General features: G+C 40.9%; 1 protein-coding gene across 9 annotated transcripts in view; it reads left to right on the top strand.

Moving 5' to 3' along the window:
* CTNNA3 (catenin alpha 3) overlaps positions 1-21970 on the top strand; it is a 946302-nt gene that overhangs the window by 654484 nt on the left and 269848 nt on the right. For all 9 annotated transcript variants that reach the window (XM_075130833.1, XM_075130836.1, XM_075130831.1 and 6 more), the window contains one exon: positions 12046-12202. In XM_075130833.1, the coding sequence (XP_074986934.1) occupies positions 12046-12202 (157 nt within the window). The remainder of the gene's footprint in view (positions 1-12045; positions 12203-21970) is intronic.

Below are 21970 nucleotides of genomic sequence, written 5' to 3'. Positions count from 1 at the left end.
TCTGAGAAAATAACTCATTTTTTAGATAAGGGCAATGCATGAGATCTTATAAATTTGGACTTCAGTAAAGTATTTAATACACTACCACACTGAAAATTAATAGTTAAATTAGGGAAGATGGGATCAGTACAAGAATTGCAAGGTGGATAAGGAACTGGCTAAGGGGGGAAGGCAAAGGGTTGTGCTGAAAGGTGAATTATTAGACTGGAGGGAGGTTACCAGTGGAGTTACTCAAAGATTGGTTTTTGGACTAATCTTATTCAATATTTTTATTAATGACCTTGGCGCAAAAAGTAGGAGTATGCTGATGAAATTTGGCGATGATACAAAGTTGGGAAGTGTTATCAATACAGAAGAGAGTTGGAATATTATAAAGAAAGATCTGGATGACCTTCAAGACTGGAGTGACAAAATGGGATGAAATTCAATTGTACATAGTGCAATGTCTAATAAGAATTTCTGCTGCAACCTGGGCGCTCATCAGCTGGAAGCAGCAGAGGAGAAGAGACTAGGGTGTATGGATTGACTCCAGGATGACTATGAGCCATAATGTGGTGAAAAAGACAAATGTCCTAGGATGTGTCAAGAGAGGCATTTCCATTAGAGATAGAGAAATATTAATACCTCAGTATGAGGCACTGGTACGGCATCATTTGGAATACTGTGTATAATTCTGGTCATACATGTTCAAGAAAGATTAATTCAAACTGGAACAGATGCAGAGAAGAGCATCTAGGGTGATCAGGGGAATGGAGGGCATATGAGAGGAGACTGGAAGAGCTTGGCTTGTTTAGTTTAGCAAAAAGAAGGCTAAGGCTGGGGGGGGAGAGAGGGGTAAACACCAGGAAAGATGACAAGCTATTTAAGATAGAAGACAATGTTAGTACAAGAACAAATGGATATAAACTGGCCATGAACAAATTCATGCTGGAAATAAGGTGATTTCTAAGCATTAGAAGAGTGAGGTTCTGGAACAACCTCTGAGTAGAAGTTGTGGGGGCAAACAATTTAATTAATTTTAAGAAAGAGCTGCACAAATTTATGAGTGCAATTGTATGACAAGTTGCTTATGACTGGGTGGATCTCAGCAGCTCTAGAGCTCACTGCTGGTTTATGTCTTATGTTCTTGAAAGCTCATGCTTCAGGATTTCAGGTGGTCACCACCAGGAATCAGGAAAGGATCTTCCTCCTCCTTCCAATGAATTCTGGGTTGTTGTTTTGTTGTTGTTGTTGTTTTTTTTTTTTTTTTTTTGGTCTCCTTCCTCTGAAGCATCAGGAAAGGCCACATCTGGAGATGGGACTTTAGGTGGGGTTGGGCCAGAGCTCTGAGGTGGCACTAAGCATTGTCTCTCAGGTGCCTGGCTGGCTGGTTCTTGTTCACATGCTCAGGGTCTAATTGATCACCATTGTGTGGTCGGGAGGACAGTGACCTTGCAGATTATCTGGATATATTTTATTTAATTATTTCCCTATCATTGTGTGGGGCCTTCGGCACTGGTGTGTGTCAGTCCCTCCTATTCTCTCTCTGTGGCACACGATAGTCCAGTCTCCTGTGCGGTGTAATACTTTAGTCTAATTTCAGTTGTTGGGTTAGTGTGGAGGTGCTGGGGGCATGTGATGTGCAGGGGTCAGATTAGATTATCTGGTAGTCCCTTGCAGCCTTAAACTCTATGACTCTATAGTATGTGATTATGTAATTAAACAACTGTATCATAATGCAAAGACACAAGGGGGCTGAATTAATTTACACAGGCAACCTTAATTTCAGCACTGCCTGACTTTTGAGCACTTGGCTATGCAACCTTAATAATAGGTTTTATGTAGTTTTGTACATGTAATTTAATAGATTATTAAAAGAATAATCTGAAAAAAAAAACCCAGAAATTCCATCTTGTGGCATCATAACACCCACATTGGTCAGCAGCAAGATTGGTGCCTTTGATGCCACTACACTGACCTCTGCCACTTGAGCTAATGGAATAATTGATAGCAATAGCCGTGGTCATCATCTGTATGGTCCAGCACAAGAGGACACTTTGCCAGTGGATTTCACAAATATTTGGTAATAGCAGAGGGATGGAGACACTCAGAAATCTTGGGTCCCATCGGAGAGGAGTGCACACTAGCATAAACAGACTCTATTGCTCATTCCCCACAAGCATAGCCCCTTCTGCCCTGTCTGCTCCACCCTGTGCCTGTCCCAGTCCCAGACCTGTCTGTTCCCCACTCCTGGCTCTTTGTCCCAGTCCCATTCTCTTCACGTATCCAGTGCCAATCTCCACTCATCAGGCAATTCATCCCAGCCCCAGTCTCCTATCTCCTCATCCGAGTCTATCACTCACTAGTGCCACTTTGTCACCTTCCCCAGCCATTTTCAGTTCCCTCCCACTGCCCAGCTCCTTGGCCAGTTGTTCCCAGTTCCCTCCCAGCTTCTCATACAACTATCCATCCCCCACCCTGGCCTCCTGTCACCTCCTTGTTCACATTCCCCATCCCCACTGGCTCCAGGTCTCCTTCCTTTGGCTCACCGTTTAATTTCAGTATGTCCTCCACAGCTCCTTCTCCCAGTCTATTTTCCCAGCCAGTCCCAGTTCTCCTACACCACAGCTACTCATCAGTTCTGCCTCCCCTTCTCTCCATCCTACTCATTCTTCTTCTCACTCCTCTTCCAGTCTCAGGCTTCCCCAACCTACTAGCCCCTTCCTTCCATTTCCCTCACCGGCTCCCTGTCTGAGTCTCCTAGCTTAATCTCCCCCACCACCCACAACTATGAGTCTGTTCCCCGCCCCCCAGATTCCTTGTCCTAATTGTCACCCAGGCTCATCCTAATTGAATTCCCTTGCTTCCCTTAGCTCTGACTCTTATCCCCTGTGCATTTGAATCATGCAGCTTTCTGCACAACATTCCCTGAGGCCAGGTCACTGAGAGTGCTGGAGAGAAAATTTCCCTGCTCTCAGTTCAGGTACTCAGACCTAGACCAGCCCACAGCAGCACAGAAATCCCGTTGCAGGGGAAATCCTGCATAACCCCAAGCTGGAGCATGCCCAATAAGGTGCAGTCTTTGGGGAAATTTAGCTCCTAAAACCTAAAGTCTCTATTGAGCAAGTAGAAACTGACTTGTCAGAGGCTTAAAACTTGGCCACATTTGGGTAGATTTCCACAGGGTCGCAAAAAGGCATATCTCTGACAGAAGGCCCATCCGACTAACAAATTTCAAGTCCCTGCTCAAAAGCATGGAGTACTAAATAAACTTTTTTAATGTGGCCAACATGTATTTTCCCTAGCCTTGCTCTCAAAAACAACTGAATTGTTTTGATTGAAATTTCCACCCCAGAGATCAACCCGAGGCAGACCTCTGGCATGGAAAATTGCAGAACAAAAAATGAAAGTTTGTCAACATTAATAGCAACTGAAAACAGGGTCTTCTTATGGGAAGTGTTGGGCAACATTAAAAATAGCTAAGGCTATGTTTTAGTCACGAGTATTTTTAGTAAAAGTCATGGACAGGTCACAGGCCGTAAACAAAAATTCATGGGCCCGTGACCTGTCCATGACTTTTACTAAAAATACCACCCTGACTAAAACTTGGGCAGGGGCCATGGGTGCTCGGGGTGGGGGGGAGCGGTCCAGGGGTGCCGTGGGTGCTGGGGGAGGTGACCTGGGACCCCAGCTGGTACTGGGGGCTAGGGGGTTGGCAGGGCTGGCAGGAGCTTCCTACCCAGCTCTGTGTCCCTACAGCTCCTAGGCAGTGGAGGCAGAGGCCAGGGCAGGGACTCCAATGCTCCCACCACAAGTGCCGGCTGCCTCAGCCAATGGGAGCTGCGGGGGCAGGGCCTGCAGGCCCAGGAAGTGCGCGGCACGGAGACTCTCTTCCCCTCTGTTGCCTAAGAGCTGCAGGGGGCCATGCCAGTGGGATCTGGGTATCCTCCAACAGCATGCTAAGCGCCCCCCCCCTGCACTCCCCAACCTCCTGCCCCTAACCCTGAGCCCCCTCCCACACACCCAAACTGCTGCTGCTGCTGACCCAGGGGCTGCCCGGCTCAGGTAGCTCCTGAGCCAGCACCAGATGCTGCAGAAGTCATGGAGGTCATGGAAAGTCGTGGAATCCGTGACCTCCGTGACAGACTCGCAGCCTTAATAATAGCATGTGCTACTATAGCCCTGCCTATAATAAGTGTGACATACACAAGTGCTAGTAAGGGGCTGGTATTTATTTGGAAATGCCAAAGGTAACATTCCCACTGTACACAGGAACATTTATTGGTGTATTATATTACTTTATTCTCTTGTGGTTTTCTTTAGTACCCAGTATTCTAGTATCACCATGCTTCCCAAATAAATCTGGTCTGTATGGTGAGCTCCCTCACAGACTTTGTCAGTCTTTTGCTCTTCTCCCTTCTCAGGTGGAAGAGGCTCTGCTTGTGATATATACGTCTCTGGGGTTGATTGGGCACTTTTCTTCATTTGCCACTCCCCTCCACACTTTTCAATTCTCTTCCAGTCCCCCATTGTTTTGGCTATACTGATATTATCCTTTCATTGTCCAAATTGTACAGTTTCTTCATATAATCTTGGCAATCTTATAGGGATTCAATATAAAATGGCTCATAATATGTACTATTCCTCGTTTTTATTTTCTTGCTTGGGATTTTTACTGAATGTCTTTGATCCTTATCATAATGCATTATGTACTAATGAAAAGTTTGCCTAGGGTTCAGTAGGATGAATCATATAAGCAATGATACCCATCAGTATGGACTGCACAAATGAAATAATAGACTGTGACATTAATCTTGTTCCAACCCCATAATGAGGGTACATAACAGAAAACAATGTTCAGTTTTTTATAAGATTTAAAAATACATTTTAATATATCAGGTTTTCCCTTGGTAAATTCTCGGTTCTATGGAGACAGAGATGGGCAAGATCATATGTACAGCCTCTGCAGCCAGATGGGTTAAGTCAGAGGCTGAATAACCTTAGATATACAAGTTTAGTGTGTGGAAATCCTTCCCAATTCCATTGCAGGGGAAGAGGGGGACGGGGGGCAAATGTTGGCATTTTCCTGTCCCTGTTAAGAAGTAACCTGTGTAAAAGAACTGTCTGCCTCTAAGTCACATGCTATAGTCATAGGCTATGGGTTGTGATCTATAACTTTAAAGTAAGGTGTTCTTTTTCAAATAACTGTGCTTTATTCTGACTGCTGAAGTAACTCCAAACAAGCATATATACTTAGTAAACAAGTCTTTTGACACAGATGCTGAGAGATGTTCTAATAAAATAATTGAAAATGTCATATGGGCCAGAGTACCCATGCTACATCTAAGAGACTTTATTCTCTGAGAGCACTTTTAGTAGATCTTAAGCCTTAAAAAATACATAACATTAGGTATCAAGAGGAATCAGTCTGCTTCTCCTAAGGAAGAGAAATCTTTTAATCATAATAAAGATACAGGCAAGGGAACATATTTAATTTCCTGCGGAAATAGAAGATGGTTAAGGCTGGTGTTAGGATAATGTGCTATTCTGTGTCTGTCATGTCTACCATGAAGTATTTACTTAAAGTGCATGTTTAGTGCCAAAGGTAATACAATAACTGATGGAAATGCTGAGACTTATCTTTATAAAAACGAATCCTAATAACCATAAATGTTCCACCTTAACTGTGGGGGGTGGGGAATGGCTGTGGTGCAGTGCCTTCACTAGAGCCTGTGCATCATAATGGAGATTTAAATGTTTTGCGACCTGAATACCCATGAACTCATTTAAGAAGACTTAGTAGCAATGGAATATCAAAATACTAATAAAGGATGAGACCCTACATTAACTAAAATCTGATGTTGCAAATTAAAACTGTATGCAGGGATGACAGTATATACTTGAGTGTTGTGATGGTCGTGGGCTTATAGAATCATAGAAATGTTGGGTTGGAAGGGATCATGAGAAGTGTTATAGTCCATCGTCCCCAAGCTGACACAGGGCCAAGTACAAGACCATCCCTGACAAGTGTTTGTTCCTAAAAACCTTCAATGATGGGGATTTCATAACCTCCCTTGGAAGCCTATTCGAGTACTTCATTTTCCTTAAAGTTAAAAAAAAAAATCCTAATATTTAACCTAAATCTCCTTTGCTGCTGATTAAGCTGATTACTTCTTGTCCTGCCTTTAGTGGATATGGAGAACAATTGATCAGAGTCCTCTTTATAACAGCCCTTAACATATTTAAAGATGTTATCACATCCCCTCTCAGGATTCTTTTCTCAAGACTAACCATGCCCAATTTTTTAACCTTTCATTATAGGTCAGGTTTTCTAAACCTTCTATCATTTCTTTGCTCTCTTCCAGGCTCTCTCCAGTTTGTCCATATCTTTCTTAAAGTGTGGTGCCCAAAACTGGACAAGTTACTTCAGCTGAGACCTTCTCAGTGCCGAGTAGAACAGGACAAGTCCCTCCCGGGTCTGACATACAATACACCTGTTAATACGCTCCAGAATTATGTTAGCCTCTTTTTTTTTTGGCAACTGCATCACTTTGTTGACACACATTCAGTCTGTGATCCACTATAACCCCCACATTCTTTTCAGCAATACTACTAATTCCCCATTTTTATTTGTGCATTTGATTTTTTGTTCCTAAATATATTTTACATTTCTCTTTATTGAATTTCTTCTTGTTGATTTCATTCAATTTCTCCAATTTGTCAAGATTGTTTTGAATTGTAATCTTGTTCTTCAAAGCGCTAGCAAGCTCATCTTGGTATCATCTGCAGTTTGGTGTAATCTGCAGATTTTATAAGCATGCTCTCTACTCCATAATGCAGGACATTAAACAAAATATTTTGAATAGTTCTAGACTCAGGACAGACCCCTATGGGACCTTTCTAAACGTGTCCTGGTTTGACAGCGAACCATTGGTTACTACTCCTTAAGTATGGTCTTTCAACCAGTTTTGTATCCATGTTATAGTAATTTAATTTAGACTGTGTTTCCCTAGTTTGCTTATGAGAATGTCATGGAGGACTGTATCAAAAGACTTATTAAAAGCAGGATATATAATCTCTACTGCTTTCCCCCATTCAGTTCAGTAACCCTGTATGACAGGGTCAGGCCAGACGGCTACAGGAGAGTAATAGAAAGCAGATATATTAGCCCCAGGCTAAGTAGGTCCCTTTTTCCTGGGTAAGGTAACAGGGAAGGTTCCAGAACAATCAGGAACCTTCTGGAGACAATTAAGACAGGCTGATTAGAACACCTGCAGCCAATCAAGAAGCTGCTAGAATCAATTAAGGCAGGCTGATCAGGGCACCTGGGTTTTAAAAAGGAGCTCGCTTCAGTTTGTGGTGTGCGTGTGAGGAGCTGGGAGCAAGAGGCACTAGGAGCTGAGAGTGAGAACGTAGACTCTTGGAGGACTGAGGTGTACAAACGTTATGAGACACCAGGAGGAAGGTCCTATGGTGAGGATAAAGAAGGTGTTGGGAGGAGGCCCTGGGGAAGTAGCCCAGGGAGTTGTAGCTGTCACACAGCTGTTCCAGGAGGCACTCTAGACAGCTGCAGTCCACAGGGCCCTGGGCTGGAACCTGGAGTAGAGGGCGGGCCCGGGTTCCCCCCATATCCTCACAACTTCTGGTCAGACACAGGAGGAGTCGACCTGGACTGTGAATTCAGAAAAAACGGCCAAGCTGAGGGCTGCCGTGATGCTCCAAGGAGAGCAAATCTGCCAATAAGCGTAAGACCCACCAAGGTAGAGCAGGAACTTTGTCACACCTGTCAAAGAAGGAAATTAGGTTGGTTTGGCATGATTTTTCTTGAAAAATCTATGGTGGCTATCGTTTATCACCATGTTATGCTTTAGGTGCTTACAAATTGGTTAATACTTTGTTCCAGTATTTTTCCAGGTATCAAAGTGAGGCTGACTGATCTATAATTCCCCAGGTCCTCTTTGTTCCTCTTTTTAAAGGCAGGTACTATGTTTATCTTTCTTCAGCCTTCTGGGACCTTCCCTGTCACCATGATTTTTTGAAGATAATCACTAATGGTTCTGAGATATCTTCAGCTAATTCTTTTAAGTACCATAGGTTGAATTTCATCAGGCTCTTGCTCCTTGAATACATGCAAATTATCTAAATATTCTTTAACCTGTTCTTTCCCTATTCTGTCTTATATTCCTTCCACTTTGTTGTTAATATAAATTGTGTAAGCATCTAGTCACAACTGACTTTTTAAATGAAGACTGAGGCAAAGTAAGCATTAAACACTTTAGCCTTGGTGTTGGTCCATAATTAGCTCTCCTTCCCCACTAAATAGTGAACCTTTCTCTTGTTCTTAATGTATTTAAAGAACCTCTTCTTTATTGCCTTTTATATCTCTAATTAGATGTAACTCATTTATGTGCCTTAGTCCTTCTGATTTTGTCCCTAACTGCTTGTGCTATTATTTTGTACTTATCCTTAGCAATTTGTCTGTTTCCACTTTTTGTAGGATTCCTTTATTATTTTTGTCATTATGCGTGGAGATTGGCATTATGTTGGCTGTGAATGTGACTGATGGTTTACTTCTTTTTTTAGTGTTTGCAATTATGTGAAAAGATGCATTAGAGCAACCTTTAATCTAAATTACCAATGTTATTTCTGTGACATTATTATATTCTAAATATTAAATGTGGATAATTTTATAGCTAGCTTACTCACTTTCCCCTCTAGCACTGTTCTAGGAGTTAGCTAGTGCTAAAAAAATGGTACTTCACCTTTTCAATACTGAGAAGCCCTCCCTCCTAAATGTGATGAGATCTTGCAAGGTGTCCCCCTTCCCATTTGGGCATATGAGAAGGGCAAGGTGGTCATGAACCCAGATTTTGAGAATGTCTGCTCTAATATATATTATATATAAACAACACCACAAAAAGACTTCATTAACTTAGAATTAAATGAAATGCATTTCCTCACAATAATACAGATAGTAAAATGAGGGTTGGGAGCTGGGTTTGGGGTTCTCACAATTCAAATGTGAATGACATGTAAAAAATCTGCCCTGTTTTATGGATAGGATCATGTTAGTAGAAATAGTAGCCATTGTTAGTCCCTTAAACACATAATCTCTTTACCTCTAGATTCTGGGGATCAGCAGTGTGGATCAAATGAGCATATAACTCACTGTGAAGAGTACTTTTTGTAATGATATGTTAAATATGGAAAGAGATTAGACGTGTCTTTAGTGCAAAATTAATTAATAGTTCAAAAGGGAAAAGCTTAAGTCAACTAAGGACCCAGCTGGACCTGGCTTGGGCAGTCCTTGTTTGGCATCAGAGAAGGTTGTGACAACAACCTATCATTTCTAAAGTCAATGTTTTTGTTTAAAGAAAGTTGCATGAAATCAAGAGTTTTCTTTACATGCTGAATGACTAATCTGTACAGCACTACATGCAAGGAAATGACATTTTTTGTAATTATTTCAAGGGCTGCTTTAATAATAAAATCACCAGGTTTAGCTTCAGTAAAGTATTTTTTTTTCTCTGAAGAGTCCATGTCATCTTAACTGGAAATCAAGCAATTAATTATTGGCAGATATTTTTTGTTGAAAACATAGGGCATGATGCTTTTAAACAAAAACGTTCAGATCTGAAGACTTTTGTACTGTAACTGCTCAGGTTTTTGGCATTCTTTCCCTTAGTACATTGTTCTTACATTTCATCAGAGTTAAATCAGTTGCCCTTTTAAAAATTGTATAACTATGTTTCTCTAAATTTGAAAAGTTTAATAAACACGTATTGTTTGTTAGCTGTTGATGGTGCTACACTGATATATAGAAAGGCAAATGTCCCTGTGTCAACGAGCTTAAATTATATTGTAAACAGGTAATATAATTGTGGAATTAGTAAGCCAAAAACCAAGGGGAGAGGGTGAATTCACATTAATAAGAGTCCCTTTTTTATATTCAGCAATTTTTGGTAGAATTTAACTTACACTAGTGAAAAGTCAAGGTAGGGAGATTTTTATTGGAAATCTACAGAATGGTTCAGTAGTAATTTGAATAGCATGGAGACCTCTTGATTGCTTTTCCTTCATGTACAATGAAACAGGTCTTTTAACATATTTATTCATTTATTGGGTATTATTTAAGATTGCCTCCCTAATGTACAATGTAGCACTGCTGTACTGTAGGTTAGTACAGTAGGTCATATATATTAGTAATAAAGTTGTTCATAGTTCATCTATTATAGCATAGTTTTCTATTTTATTCCTTAACCAATGTATTCCTTGTCACATGCTGGCTGGTCCATCAAGGGAAGTCAGGCTCAGCTTTGCCTGTGATGAAGCAGCTATCCTCCAGCTGGTCCTGATTCAGTAACTTAATTGAAGTTATTGGATACTGTGTGAACGGGTCAGGATATGGTATAAAAGAGGGAGAGCTCATCTGGGAAGGGGGAGACCTAGAACAGAAGAGGTTGGGAGTTTGTGTTCTCATGGAAGGGCCTGTTAGGAGTCAGGTGGAAGGAGAACTGAGGAGATCCATGGATGAGGGAGACCTGTGGTGAGCATCCATGTGGGGGAGCTGGTTGGGAGGGGGCAGTGGGGAGCCCTGTAGGGGATGTTCTGCTTTAGCCATATGAAATGTTGAGAGGTATGGCTAGCCTGCTAAAAACAGTAATGCAGCTGTGGTAGCATAGGCAATGGTGAGTGGTGGCACAGGCTAGCTGCCCTGAGTACAAACATGCCTGGACCCCACGGATATGTACTTGGGGCAGCTAGTCCCTGCCACTGCCGCCTGTGCGACCATGGCTACGTTACAATTTTTAGCTCAGATGAAAGCTAACATACGTGTTTCTGTGAAGCTAGGAACCACATGCCTATCTCACAACAGACAAAGCCTTTAATTGACATGGCTGGAGGGCTGAGAGACAACAAGAAGCAAACCATTGCAGGGCTGCTAGATGAGGAAAGCCTGCTATGCCTCACGCAGCCATGATAGGACATGCTGGCCGGTGAGACACTCTTCTACACTCCATCTGAAATTCACGTACATGTGAAATGAGAAACTTTTTGTTTGCCAGGAACTAAGTTCAGGATTCTGTGTGTTTTTTCCCTCCTCCTGCAAAAGTTGATGATGATATACATTTACTATGTATTTTTAATTTAAATTTTATATGCTTTTTGTGTCTAGGGAAGAAATATTTTAAAACACTTAAAACAGGGAAAGAGTCTATCAGCTTTAGTGCAATTTTTCTTTATTACTCCCCTGGGTACACTCCAGCATAAGGTCAAGAGGCTTCCTTAAGATCATATAATGAGAAGGCATTTCAGCTGAATTTAGAACCAGGAACTGCTCAGCTATAACCACTCGATCACAGTGGAGCAGAGTTGTGAATTCTTTCTAATTTGTATGTTTTTCTCCTAATCTACCTTGCCAGCACTAGATATTACACTGAGATGTAGGATATGATTAATTATTTTGTTGTTTAATTCTTCAAGTGTCTTTTGTTTGATGTTCTGTTTTTTTTTTCTTCATTTGATGAATACATAGCAGGGATAATATGATATCTTGTACTGGTATACACCTCCCTATACCATGTCTATGCTTGAAAGCTTTAGGGTGTTAAAGTATCCCTTCAGTGAAAGTAATTTACAGTATGATAGGTGCTACTCTTAAGGGTTTATAAACCCCAAACTGCAGTGACCTTATACATCTTTCTAATTATGTATTACGTAGTAAAAGCGTATTCATACCTAATAAAGTGGGATTGTACATAAAAATATTTTGAAACTATTTTATACTGACAAAAATAGATTTCATGTTACTAAACAGAATTGTTTATGTCGTGAATTCTCCAATTAAAGAATATTTTGTAGTCCTATTCAATTAAAATTACAACTGAACTCTAATTCAGTTAACAGGAAGGTTAACATGTACAATATTTTAAAAGTATTCCTCCTTTGAATATAATGAAAGGATGAATATCTTCAATGCTCAGAAAACAGAAATACTGCCTTAGAATCTGTTATGCATTTTAGTTATTTCAGATGAAGTCAAGAATATAATTTTATTTTCTGCAGGTTATTAACGCAGCTTTAGCTCTTGCTGCCAGACCAAAAAGCCAGGTGGTAAAAAACAGCATGGAAATATATAAGAGCACATGGGAGAATCGCATACATGTTCTTACTGAAGCTGTGGATGACATTACAAGCATTGACGATTTTCTTGCTGTATCAGGTATATTATTTTTCAGAATCTGATTTTTTTATTTTAACTTCCCTGTTCTTCATTTTAAAAAAATGGAATTAAGTATATTCTCACTTCCCTAGAATCCAACAGGAAACCAGTGGGAGATTAGTCTGAGTAAGGATTATAATTAATATTCTTAATAGCTAATGTAGTGCCCATCTTCAAAAAAGGGAAGAAGGAGGATCCTGGGAACTACAGGCCAGTCAGCCTCACCTCAGTCCCTGGAAAAATCATGGAGCAGGTCCTCAAGAAATCAATTCTGAAGCACTTAGAGGAGAGGAAAGTGATCAGGAAGAGTCAGCATGGATTCACCAAGGGCAAGTCATGTCCGACTAATCTAATTGCCTTCTATGACTAGATAACTGGCTCTGTGAGGGGAAAGCAGTGGATGTGTTGTTCCTTGACTTTAGCAAAGCTTTTGACACGGTCTCCCACAGTATTCTTGTCAGCAAGTTAAAGAAGTATGGGCTGGATGAATGGACTATAAGGTGAATAGAAAGTTGGCTAGATTGTCGGCCTCAACAAGTAGTGATCAATGGCTCCATGTCTAGTTGGCAGCCGGTATCAAGTGGAGTGCCCCAAGGGTCAGTCCTGGGGCCGGTTTTGTTCAATATCTTCATAAATGATCTGGAGGATGGTGGGGATTGCACCCTCAGCAAGCAAACTGGGAGGAGAGGTAGATACGCTGGAGGGTAGGGATAGGATACAGAGGGCCCTAGACAAATTGGAGGATTGGGCCAAAAGAAATCTGATGATGTTCAACAAGGACAAGTGCAGAGTCCTGCACTTAGGACGGAAGAATCCAATGCACCTCTACAGACTAGGGGCCGAATGGCTAGGCAGCAGTTCTGCAGAAAAGGACCTAGGGCTTACAGTGGACGAGAAGCTGGATATGAGTCAGCAGTGTGCCCTTGTTGCCAAGAAGGCCAATGGCATTTTGGTCTGTATAAGTAGGGGCATTGCCAGCAGATCGAGGGACATGATCGTTCCCCTCTATTCGACATTGGTGAGGCCTCATCTGGAGTACTGTGTCCAGTTTTGGGCCCCACACTACAAGAAGGATGTGGAAAAACTGGAAAGAGTCCAGCGGAGGGCAACCAAAATGATTAGGGGACTGGAACACATGACTTGTGAGGAGAGGCTGAGGGAACTGGGATTGTTTAGTCTGTGGAAGAGAAGAATGAGGGGGGATATGATAGCTGCTTTCAACTACCTGAAAGGGGGTTCCAAAGAGGATGGATCTAGACTGTTCTCAGTGGTAGCAGATGACAGAACGAGGAGTAATGGTCTCAAGTTGCAGTGGGGGAGGTTTAGGTTGGATATTAGGAAAACTTTTTTCACTAGGAGGGTGGTGAAACACTGGAATGCGTTACCTAGGGAGGTGGTGGAATCTCCTTCCTTAGAAGTTTTTAAGGTCAGGGTTGACAAAGCCCTGGCTGGGATGATTTAGTTGGGGATTGGTCCTGCTTTGAACAGGGGGTTTGTCAAGGTTCCTCCCCCACTCTGAACTGTAAGGTACAGATGTGGGACCTGCATGAAAACCTCCTAAGCCTACTTTTACCAGCTTAGGTTAAAACTTCCCCAAGGTACAAATTAATTTTATCCTTTGTCCTTGGAATATCCACTGCCACCATCAAACTCTAACTGGGTTTACTGGGAAACGTAGTTTGGACACGTCTTTCCCCCCAAAATCCTCCCAACCCTTGCACCCCCCTTTCCTGGGAAATGTTGGATAAAAAGCCTCACCAATTTGCATAGGTGACCACAGACCCAAACCCTTGGATCTGAGAACAATGAACAAGCATTCAGTTTTCTTACAAGAAGACTTTTAATAAAAATAGAAGTAAATAGAAATAAAGAAATCCCCCCTGTAAAATCAGGATGGTAGATACCTTACAGGGTAATTAGATTCAAAACATAGAGAATCCTTCTAGGCAAAACCTTAAGTTACAAAAAAGACACACAGACAGAAATAGTCATTCTATTCAGCACAATTCTTTTCTCAGCCATTTAAAGAAATCATAATCTAACACATACCTAGCTAGATTACTTACTAAAAGTTCTAAGACTCCATTCCTGGTCTATCCCTGGCAAAAGCAGCATACCGACAGACAGAGACCCTTTGTTTCTCTCCCTCCTCCCAGCTTTTGAAAGTGTCTTGTCTCCTCATTGGTCATTTTGGTCAGGTGCCAGCGAGGTTACCTTTAGCTTCTTAACCCTTTACAGGTGAGAGGATTTTTCCTCTGGCCATGAGGGATTTTAAAGGGGTTTACCCTTCCCTTTATATTTATGACGGGGTTGGACTAGATGACCTCCTAAGGTCTCTTCCAACCCTGATATTCTATGATTCTATAGCCTTCATGTATTATGTCTCAACACAGCACCCTTCTTCTCATTCCATGCTTGGGCAAGATGCAATATGGCATTTGAAGTGTAATCTTCTAGGTTTTGTGACTATAAAGACATTTTCTTATTGGAATTCAGAAACATTTTCAGATAGGCTCAGGATGTCTTACGCGTTTTTAAAAACAAATTGCTGATTAGTGCACAGTCTGTTCTTAAATACAATTATTTTTGTGGGTGTTTAAAAAGCCAACGGAAAATGGATGTCCAAATACTTTACTCAGCTAACAAGCCCTTTCCTTGCCCTCACTAAAATAAATAAATAAATAAATAAAAATGTAGTGTACCTCAGAAGGGTCTAAATGTAGTACTTACACAAAACCAAAGCCACAGCAAGGTATAAAGAATGTATATCGTAATGCCAGTGTACTCATGACCTAGAGCCAAATCCTTGTTTTGGCAACCAGTTTCTCAGTGAGGTGTGTTTAAGGAATTTGCCAGTCTTTTCGGGCATGCGCTTAGTCACTTGTTGGATTTTTGTATAAAACAAGTAGCCACAAGTTTCCAGTTGGTGATAAATTCTTTTAATTACAGCTGGGTAAATTTGAGCCTACCATCCTGATGTCAGATTTACAAAATACTATTAGGAAGATTTGATATACTGTGTTCATGCAAGTTAACTGGTTGTTCTCATTACTTAAATAAAAATTACCAGGCCTAAGCGTTTCCTTTATAGAGAACTGTATTGGTTCATGTTATCAATTTGTCCAATAATTTCAATATAGAGCAATGTTTGAGTTACTTTATCTTACATGGGATGCCAAAAGCCCAGCTAAGTTGTTCTAGCAGCCAGGCACAGGGATTCTAGCACCCAGACAGTGTAGCCACAACCCCTATGCTAGGGGAGAAGGAAGTGGAAGAGCTATTCCTACATCTCTGTGTCACCGGAAAATTCCCTTTTGGAAAGAGAATTTTCCCATGGGTGTTTAGCCAGATTTGCTTTTTGCTTTGTGATGCCTGAGCACTGCTGGGTCTGATTTACCATTGCCATGTACCTTGTGTAATCATGCACACCAGAACAAGGTCAGTGCAAAGCTACCTGATGGGAGTGGAATTGTTTTGACCTCATTTGCACTGATGTAAATGACTACACAAGGTGTAAAGTAACAATGAATTGGGCCCCCAAATTTGAGTTCCCTTATCAAAATGTGTAAATTAGGCTGCAGACCTGTTTGGTCAAAGAAACAAATACAAAGAAAACAGCTACTAAAATAATATGCTTCCCCAGACTGTTTGTATAGCTTTTTCACTCTTTTTCACTCTTCACATTCATGCTAAGATATATTTCAAATGCTTCCTAAATGACTAGAGGTACTGTACTAGTTCCACATTTCCATTTTGTATCTCCAGTATAGAAATATCTGGTCATGAAAAATGTACTTTTAAAATAGTATTCACTAAAGACATATTCAATATTAATAAACTGTATTTATTGCATTAATAGGAGTATTCAGCATCTAAACAGAGGATACAAACTAGTTATCTCATTTCTGACATATTATGGGCCATATTCTTCCACCTCTGACACCTCTGCAGCTCCATTTAAGTCAACAGAGTTGCTAGAGCATAAAGGCATAATTTGACCCAGTATGTCTGAGCAAAATGTAACTATTTTCTTACTGTTAGTGCACATTGTGCCAAGCCTAAAACTATCTTGGTGAGTGCAGCCACAGTGCCCCATGCCAGTCATTGGGACCAATTTGGATCATGCAGCAGTGTAAAGCAGGAGGAGTTTCACTGTTGTCAATGGAATTACAGTAGTTTGAAATCATTGTAAGTGGTTATTTATTGAATGGGTAGATCCACTCTGTCATAAAGAGAGTTAGCTTGGATAACCACTGCCTTAAAAAGGTTCCTAATCCCTTTGGGAACAACACATTCACTATAGAAATTGTAACCTGCTGGAAGTAGAATTCTCATGAGTAAACCGCACTCTTCTTGGCACTAGGACATTGATGGAGCCGACCTAATTTTGTGCTTGGAGACAGAAAGTTCCCCACTCTCCTGGCAAAATAATTTTATTGAGAGAATTTTTACCTGTGTTGCTTCTCTTTGGGGATAGGGTGTTTTTTAAGGATGTCACCAGGGGCATTTCCCCACCAAGCAATAGTAAATTTGTAGGACAGTTCAGGAATGGTGCTCTATCTCCAGCTTTTGTAATCTTCACCTTGAAATCACCAGCAGCAGCAGTATCTGTTCACATTGCATTGCTATTGTGCCATGGAAGAGAATCATGGAGATGGCCCTATTTCAGAAATTCTATGACACTTCTACTTTACAAATACATTATTTTAAGTATTAGCTAATTTTTTAATCAACATAGCACTCTATTGGCACATAGTGGCTCATCGAGTGGCATTATGGAGTTTAATTTAGAAAAGGGATAAAATATGAATTGTCTTAAAGTTCTTGGGTCTGTAACATGAAGTTCCACATGCCTTGACAGTATCCTGTTTGAATAATTTTTTTTATTAAAAATGATGTTGTATCGATCCTGACAGAAAAGATATTGCACTAGAGTTCAGAGGGTTTTTTTTAAATTTGGGATGCATTAGTTGATCTTGCACAGTATATTTCATGCAGTAAAAATAACATTATCTAACATTTCAACTTTTTAAAACTATATTTGTGTGTATTATTCTATACGAAACAAAAGTTATGGACTGGCCCCAAGGTAAGAAAAATGATATACTGGTAAATCCACAGCAGCTAGGGAAACATTGATATATTGGGTTCCTACAACAGCTATACTTGAGACTATCTAGAAGATTAACTCTCGCATATGCCTGGAATCAACAACCCATCATCATTCATGATAATATTTAAACACATCCCTAATTTGAAGAAGATGTTTAAGTTCCATTTCAGCACAGGCTTAACTTTAAGCATGTGTCCTGGAATAGGGATGGATTTAAGCATATGCTTAAATGCCCAGCTGAATTAGGGCTGTTGAGCTAAATTCCTTCCCTGAGCTCTGATTCTTTCTGCTGTTGTTTTTTCACCATTTCCTTAAATGGGATATTTTAATCCCAGCCTTGCTTTTCCTGGGTGATGTGATCACTTTCTGCACATATAATGTGTGTACAGTTCCTGTATTTCACATAGAATAAAGTCCATTCTGCAGCTGATTATTCCAAGTTGGTTGTTCCACAAAGAAGTGGCTAGATAGTTAATCCTTATCTGTTCATGAAACCATTTTATTGAGTGTGTGTGTGTGTGTGTGTGTATTTATAAATTATATAATCCCTCATCATATAGCACATATTACATATCTAGCTGATAATGAAATCTTTCAGATCCATAGATATAAAGGAAACCCAAGCACAGCACAGCACAGCCAGGTGTGACTGTACTGTACAGCATTTCACTTTCAGGCTCCATACATAGCAAATGCATTTACTTCACTGAAAAGGTTGGTCGTTCTGTAATAGTAATGCCTGTTATCCTACGTCCTATCTCTATGCAATGAGAAATACGAATTCCCCAGGATACAGTATATCAGCATTTATGCGATCTAAGAAAAGAACACTTTAGTGAAACTGTATTTTCAGAGTTCCCACAAGTTCTTGGAAAATAACTGTGAGAAATGAAACCCCCTGACACTTTAAATATTTCTAAATAATTGAATATGTTCAGCAAAAAATGAAATACATTCCAGACTTTGATATCTGCAAGCAAATCTTCATGCTGATATGTGCATTTTATGTTTCTATAATAAAGTGCATATAAATTCTGCTCACTGACTTAAATGGAAAATTTAATGGAAGCGAAGCACCTAACCTGCTAAATCTTTTTTTGTGAACTGGGGCCTAAAAATACAGTATCCTAAATTGTGCAAGATGCTTAATGACCATTGCAATTTACTGTGATAATATATTAGGAATTGAAAAAGATGCTGAGGAATAGCTACAGTTTCCAGCTTTTAGGATCAAATCATTAGTCCAACACAGAGTCCAAATAGCTGGGAAGATGCAAAGACAAGCTCTTCCTCCCCAAACCCTCAACCCTGTGGTGCAGTTGCCAAGGTTCTTCATAGAGGTTATTGTAGCCCAAAGGCTGAATACCCTGTAACGTGTCCCTGATAAAGGGTAGAGTTGGAGAGACCAGTTGGATCCATTTAGCAGTGATTAATCTTGCTCTGTTCTCACGTTTCCTTGCCCACCTGTATCCTGCCTTCACCCACCACTTGTGCGCTCCTACACAGGCTCCTGGAGAGCTGAGCTCCATGTCCATGTTCCTGAACAGCTCACACACACTTATGCAAGAGAACTATAACAGCCCCAGTACTAGTAGTTGTGCGGGCTCGATTTGTCCCTTACAGAAGAATATTATTTATAGTTAGTTCATTTAAAACCACTTCCGAACACAAACCTCTTCATTCCTGGGGCTACTTGTCCTCGAGTAGAAATGAACAGAGACCACAGGAAAAAGAAAATGGAATCTGCTAGAATTTCCACTGGTGCTAGATCTAAGTAAGTGTGGTTCCTGAGTTAAGGAAGGGTCATTTAAATGGCTCATGACCTCCTGCAGTTGCTAGACTTAGCCAATGGTAAGCAGTCTCAAGTTTGTGCAGGAGCATGGAGCCAGATCCCTGGCCACATTCTTACTCCACTGGGCCCCTTCATCAACACAAAGGGGTTGGAAAACTAGCATACTTGGTCAGCTGGTGATTCTCCCTGTAGAAAAATCCTTGCATTGTGTAGAAAAAGCTACATGGGGGTCCAAAACTAACCTCTTGTTGCCATGGGGATCAGGGAAGCCAGACCTGAGGATGAAGGCCATGGATTCCAGTGCATGTGTTCTTTCTGTCTTTTTCTTTTTTTCTTTCTTTCTTTCAAAATTATGTATAATCCTGCCCAAGAAATCCAGCCAGGCTGAGTTAGCCCTCCAGCTCTCTAGGTAAGACCAGTCATCACATGGTCAGCTCTGCTCTGGCTGCTAGTCCAGGGCTACTGCCTGCTGTGTGTGTGTGTGGATACTGGGGTAGGAGAATACAGTTTGGATTTTAGTGCTGTATAGTTGTGTAATCTGCACCTTGAACCCTGCACCCGTTTGTGGTGAGGGGAAATCCTGGGACCAGAAGCAGCCTGACTCCTGCCTGAAGAGGATCCCTGCCAGCAGAGATCAGCCCCTCTGCAGTGACCGAGGAGTCCAGAGTTATCTCTGAACCTGAGGAGCATTCATAGAGTTTATGAGTGCACCATCTTTTAGTTAGTTAATCAGGGAAATTATTTTGGGGACCCCCTACTCCCTGAACTGTGTCCTCAAGCCAGGGAGTAGGGGTTTGGGGATTTTATAACCTGCTGCATATTAAACCTGTGGAGGGACTTACCACCTCCTCCTCCCACTTGTGAGTCTTTTGGGTTGTACTGAACCGAGTCAGCCATACTGCTAAAGCACTGCAGAGAAGATATCATGGTCATAGGTCATCAAGGGCCCCAACAAAGTACGTGTACCAACGGGACACTGATCTTACATTTGCCACATCAGTCATGTGCCTGGAGGAAGTCATGGGTATTATCAGCATGGGCCTAAGAATAGTGTTTTACCCTGTTATGTTACATTTGTCTCCTGTTCCATACAGTTACTGTGTTGAATATATTGTATGTGTTTTTGTTATTTCTTGGGAGCTTCCAACTATCTGGCAAGTAAGTGGACATTACCCTGTGGTTAGAATTTTCCTCTCATGCTGCCCTGGTGACCCTGCCAGGAAGGAGCAAGTGTGGGACGGGAGGCACCGCCAAATAAATTCATAGGGAAAAATAAAGTAGCTAGACCCTGCTGAGTGGGTGGCAGGATTCAGAAGAACCCAGACCTGCCCATCAAAACCTGTAAGCAGATTGGCATTAAAGAAGGTAACCGGGTGGAGAGGGGGCACTACATTTATAAATACCTGCAATAGTGTTCCTCAATCTATAGGTATATAAACTCCTATGTGGTTTCATTAAAGGTGGAAGGATAGCAGAAATTACTGAGCTGGTGGTTTGTTTCTTTTAAAAAACAGCAACTTTGTGTTGGGTGAAAGGATCTCTCCCACTGATCATTATAGCTGTAGGATGACTGTGAGAGGTGTGTGACCTCTCCTGTATAAAACTACTGAGACTTTCGTGCCTCCACCTCCCTCCTGTTGTTTTGCAGTAGGAGGGGAAATACTTAACCCAATGTTCCTCCCTTCTTCTTCTTGGCTTAAATTCACTCAGAATTTAACTAGAGAGATGATGTTTAACTAGGGCATATGATCTTTTAAAATTTATTGCCACTTCTATCTGACGGGAAGATTTTGTTCAAGAGGTCATAGCATGTGCTAGCATGCTGTGACTTTGCTGCAAGGAAGGAGGACTTTGGAACAGCCTGTATGTCTTTGCATTGCAGCAGACTTCCTAGGCTAACAGGTGCAGAGGGGATTTAGAGCTGGATAGAGCTTATGAAACAATAATATTGGTTTATTAATACAAGAAAGCTTATTTACCAAAACCCACAATAAATTGACTTAGAAAAATATGAGAGGACATTGCAGTTTTAAGCTGTTAGAGTCACATACTCTTCTGTGCTCTTGCTGTAGTGTTTTTACTCCTTTACAGACATGGAGCAAAACATTTGCAATCTGCATTTGACCACTGAATTATTAATAACTCATTAGCCTATTATCAAATCAAAACTGGGTAAAATTTGTGGGATTTGTTGATGATTGAATTAATGAAATATTACTCATTTTGCAAAATTGTAGTGTGACATTTTGTTTGACTTTACAAAATCACCATAATTTGCAAAAGTTTCATTAAATTACATTTTCTTCTGACTTCTGTAAAATCTTCTCAAAGGTGTTTCTTATTTTTGTAATTTAATAAATCTGGTGAAAAACCAAAAATTACCAGTTTCACTGTATGTGAAAAATTATTTGTATAGTTCTTCTGGGAGGGGAGGGCTTTTCAATGGGAGTCAGGAACCTAACTTAGACACTTTTTAAAACCCCACTAAGCACCTGTCTGTGATCGTTAGGCACCTAAATACCTTTGTAAGTCTGGCTCTGAGGCTTTTGGAACATGGGGAAATGTGCTTCAATGTAAATACCTAGTTATGCTTGGTCAAAGTAGGGTACTGAACAAAGAAGGGTAGCCCTGCTTAGCAGCATGCCAGCACTACTTATCTTGCTCACACAGGTGGCACAATCTCAGCAATTGTTTTAGGATTGGGTCTAGCATAAATAATTGCAGAATAGAGCGTGTAGCTTATTTGATGAACGATTCTCCTCCAAGTAACTTCTCATCTCCCTGGCATAGACATGTACAGCCTGGTATTATTTTGCCCTCTGTAGAAGGTCAGCATTGTTACCTGGATTGATCAGCCCGTTCT

This window comes from Caretta caretta, chromosome 7 (genome assembly GCF_965140235.1).
Source record: "Caretta caretta isolate rCarCar2 chromosome 7, rCarCar1.hap1, whole genome shotgun sequence".
Lineage (NCBI taxonomy): Eukaryota > Metazoa > Chordata > Testudines > Cheloniidae > Caretta > Caretta caretta.
The sequence above is the reverse complement of the archived record's forward strand: the minus strand, read 5'-3'. Positions and strand labels throughout refer to the sequence as shown.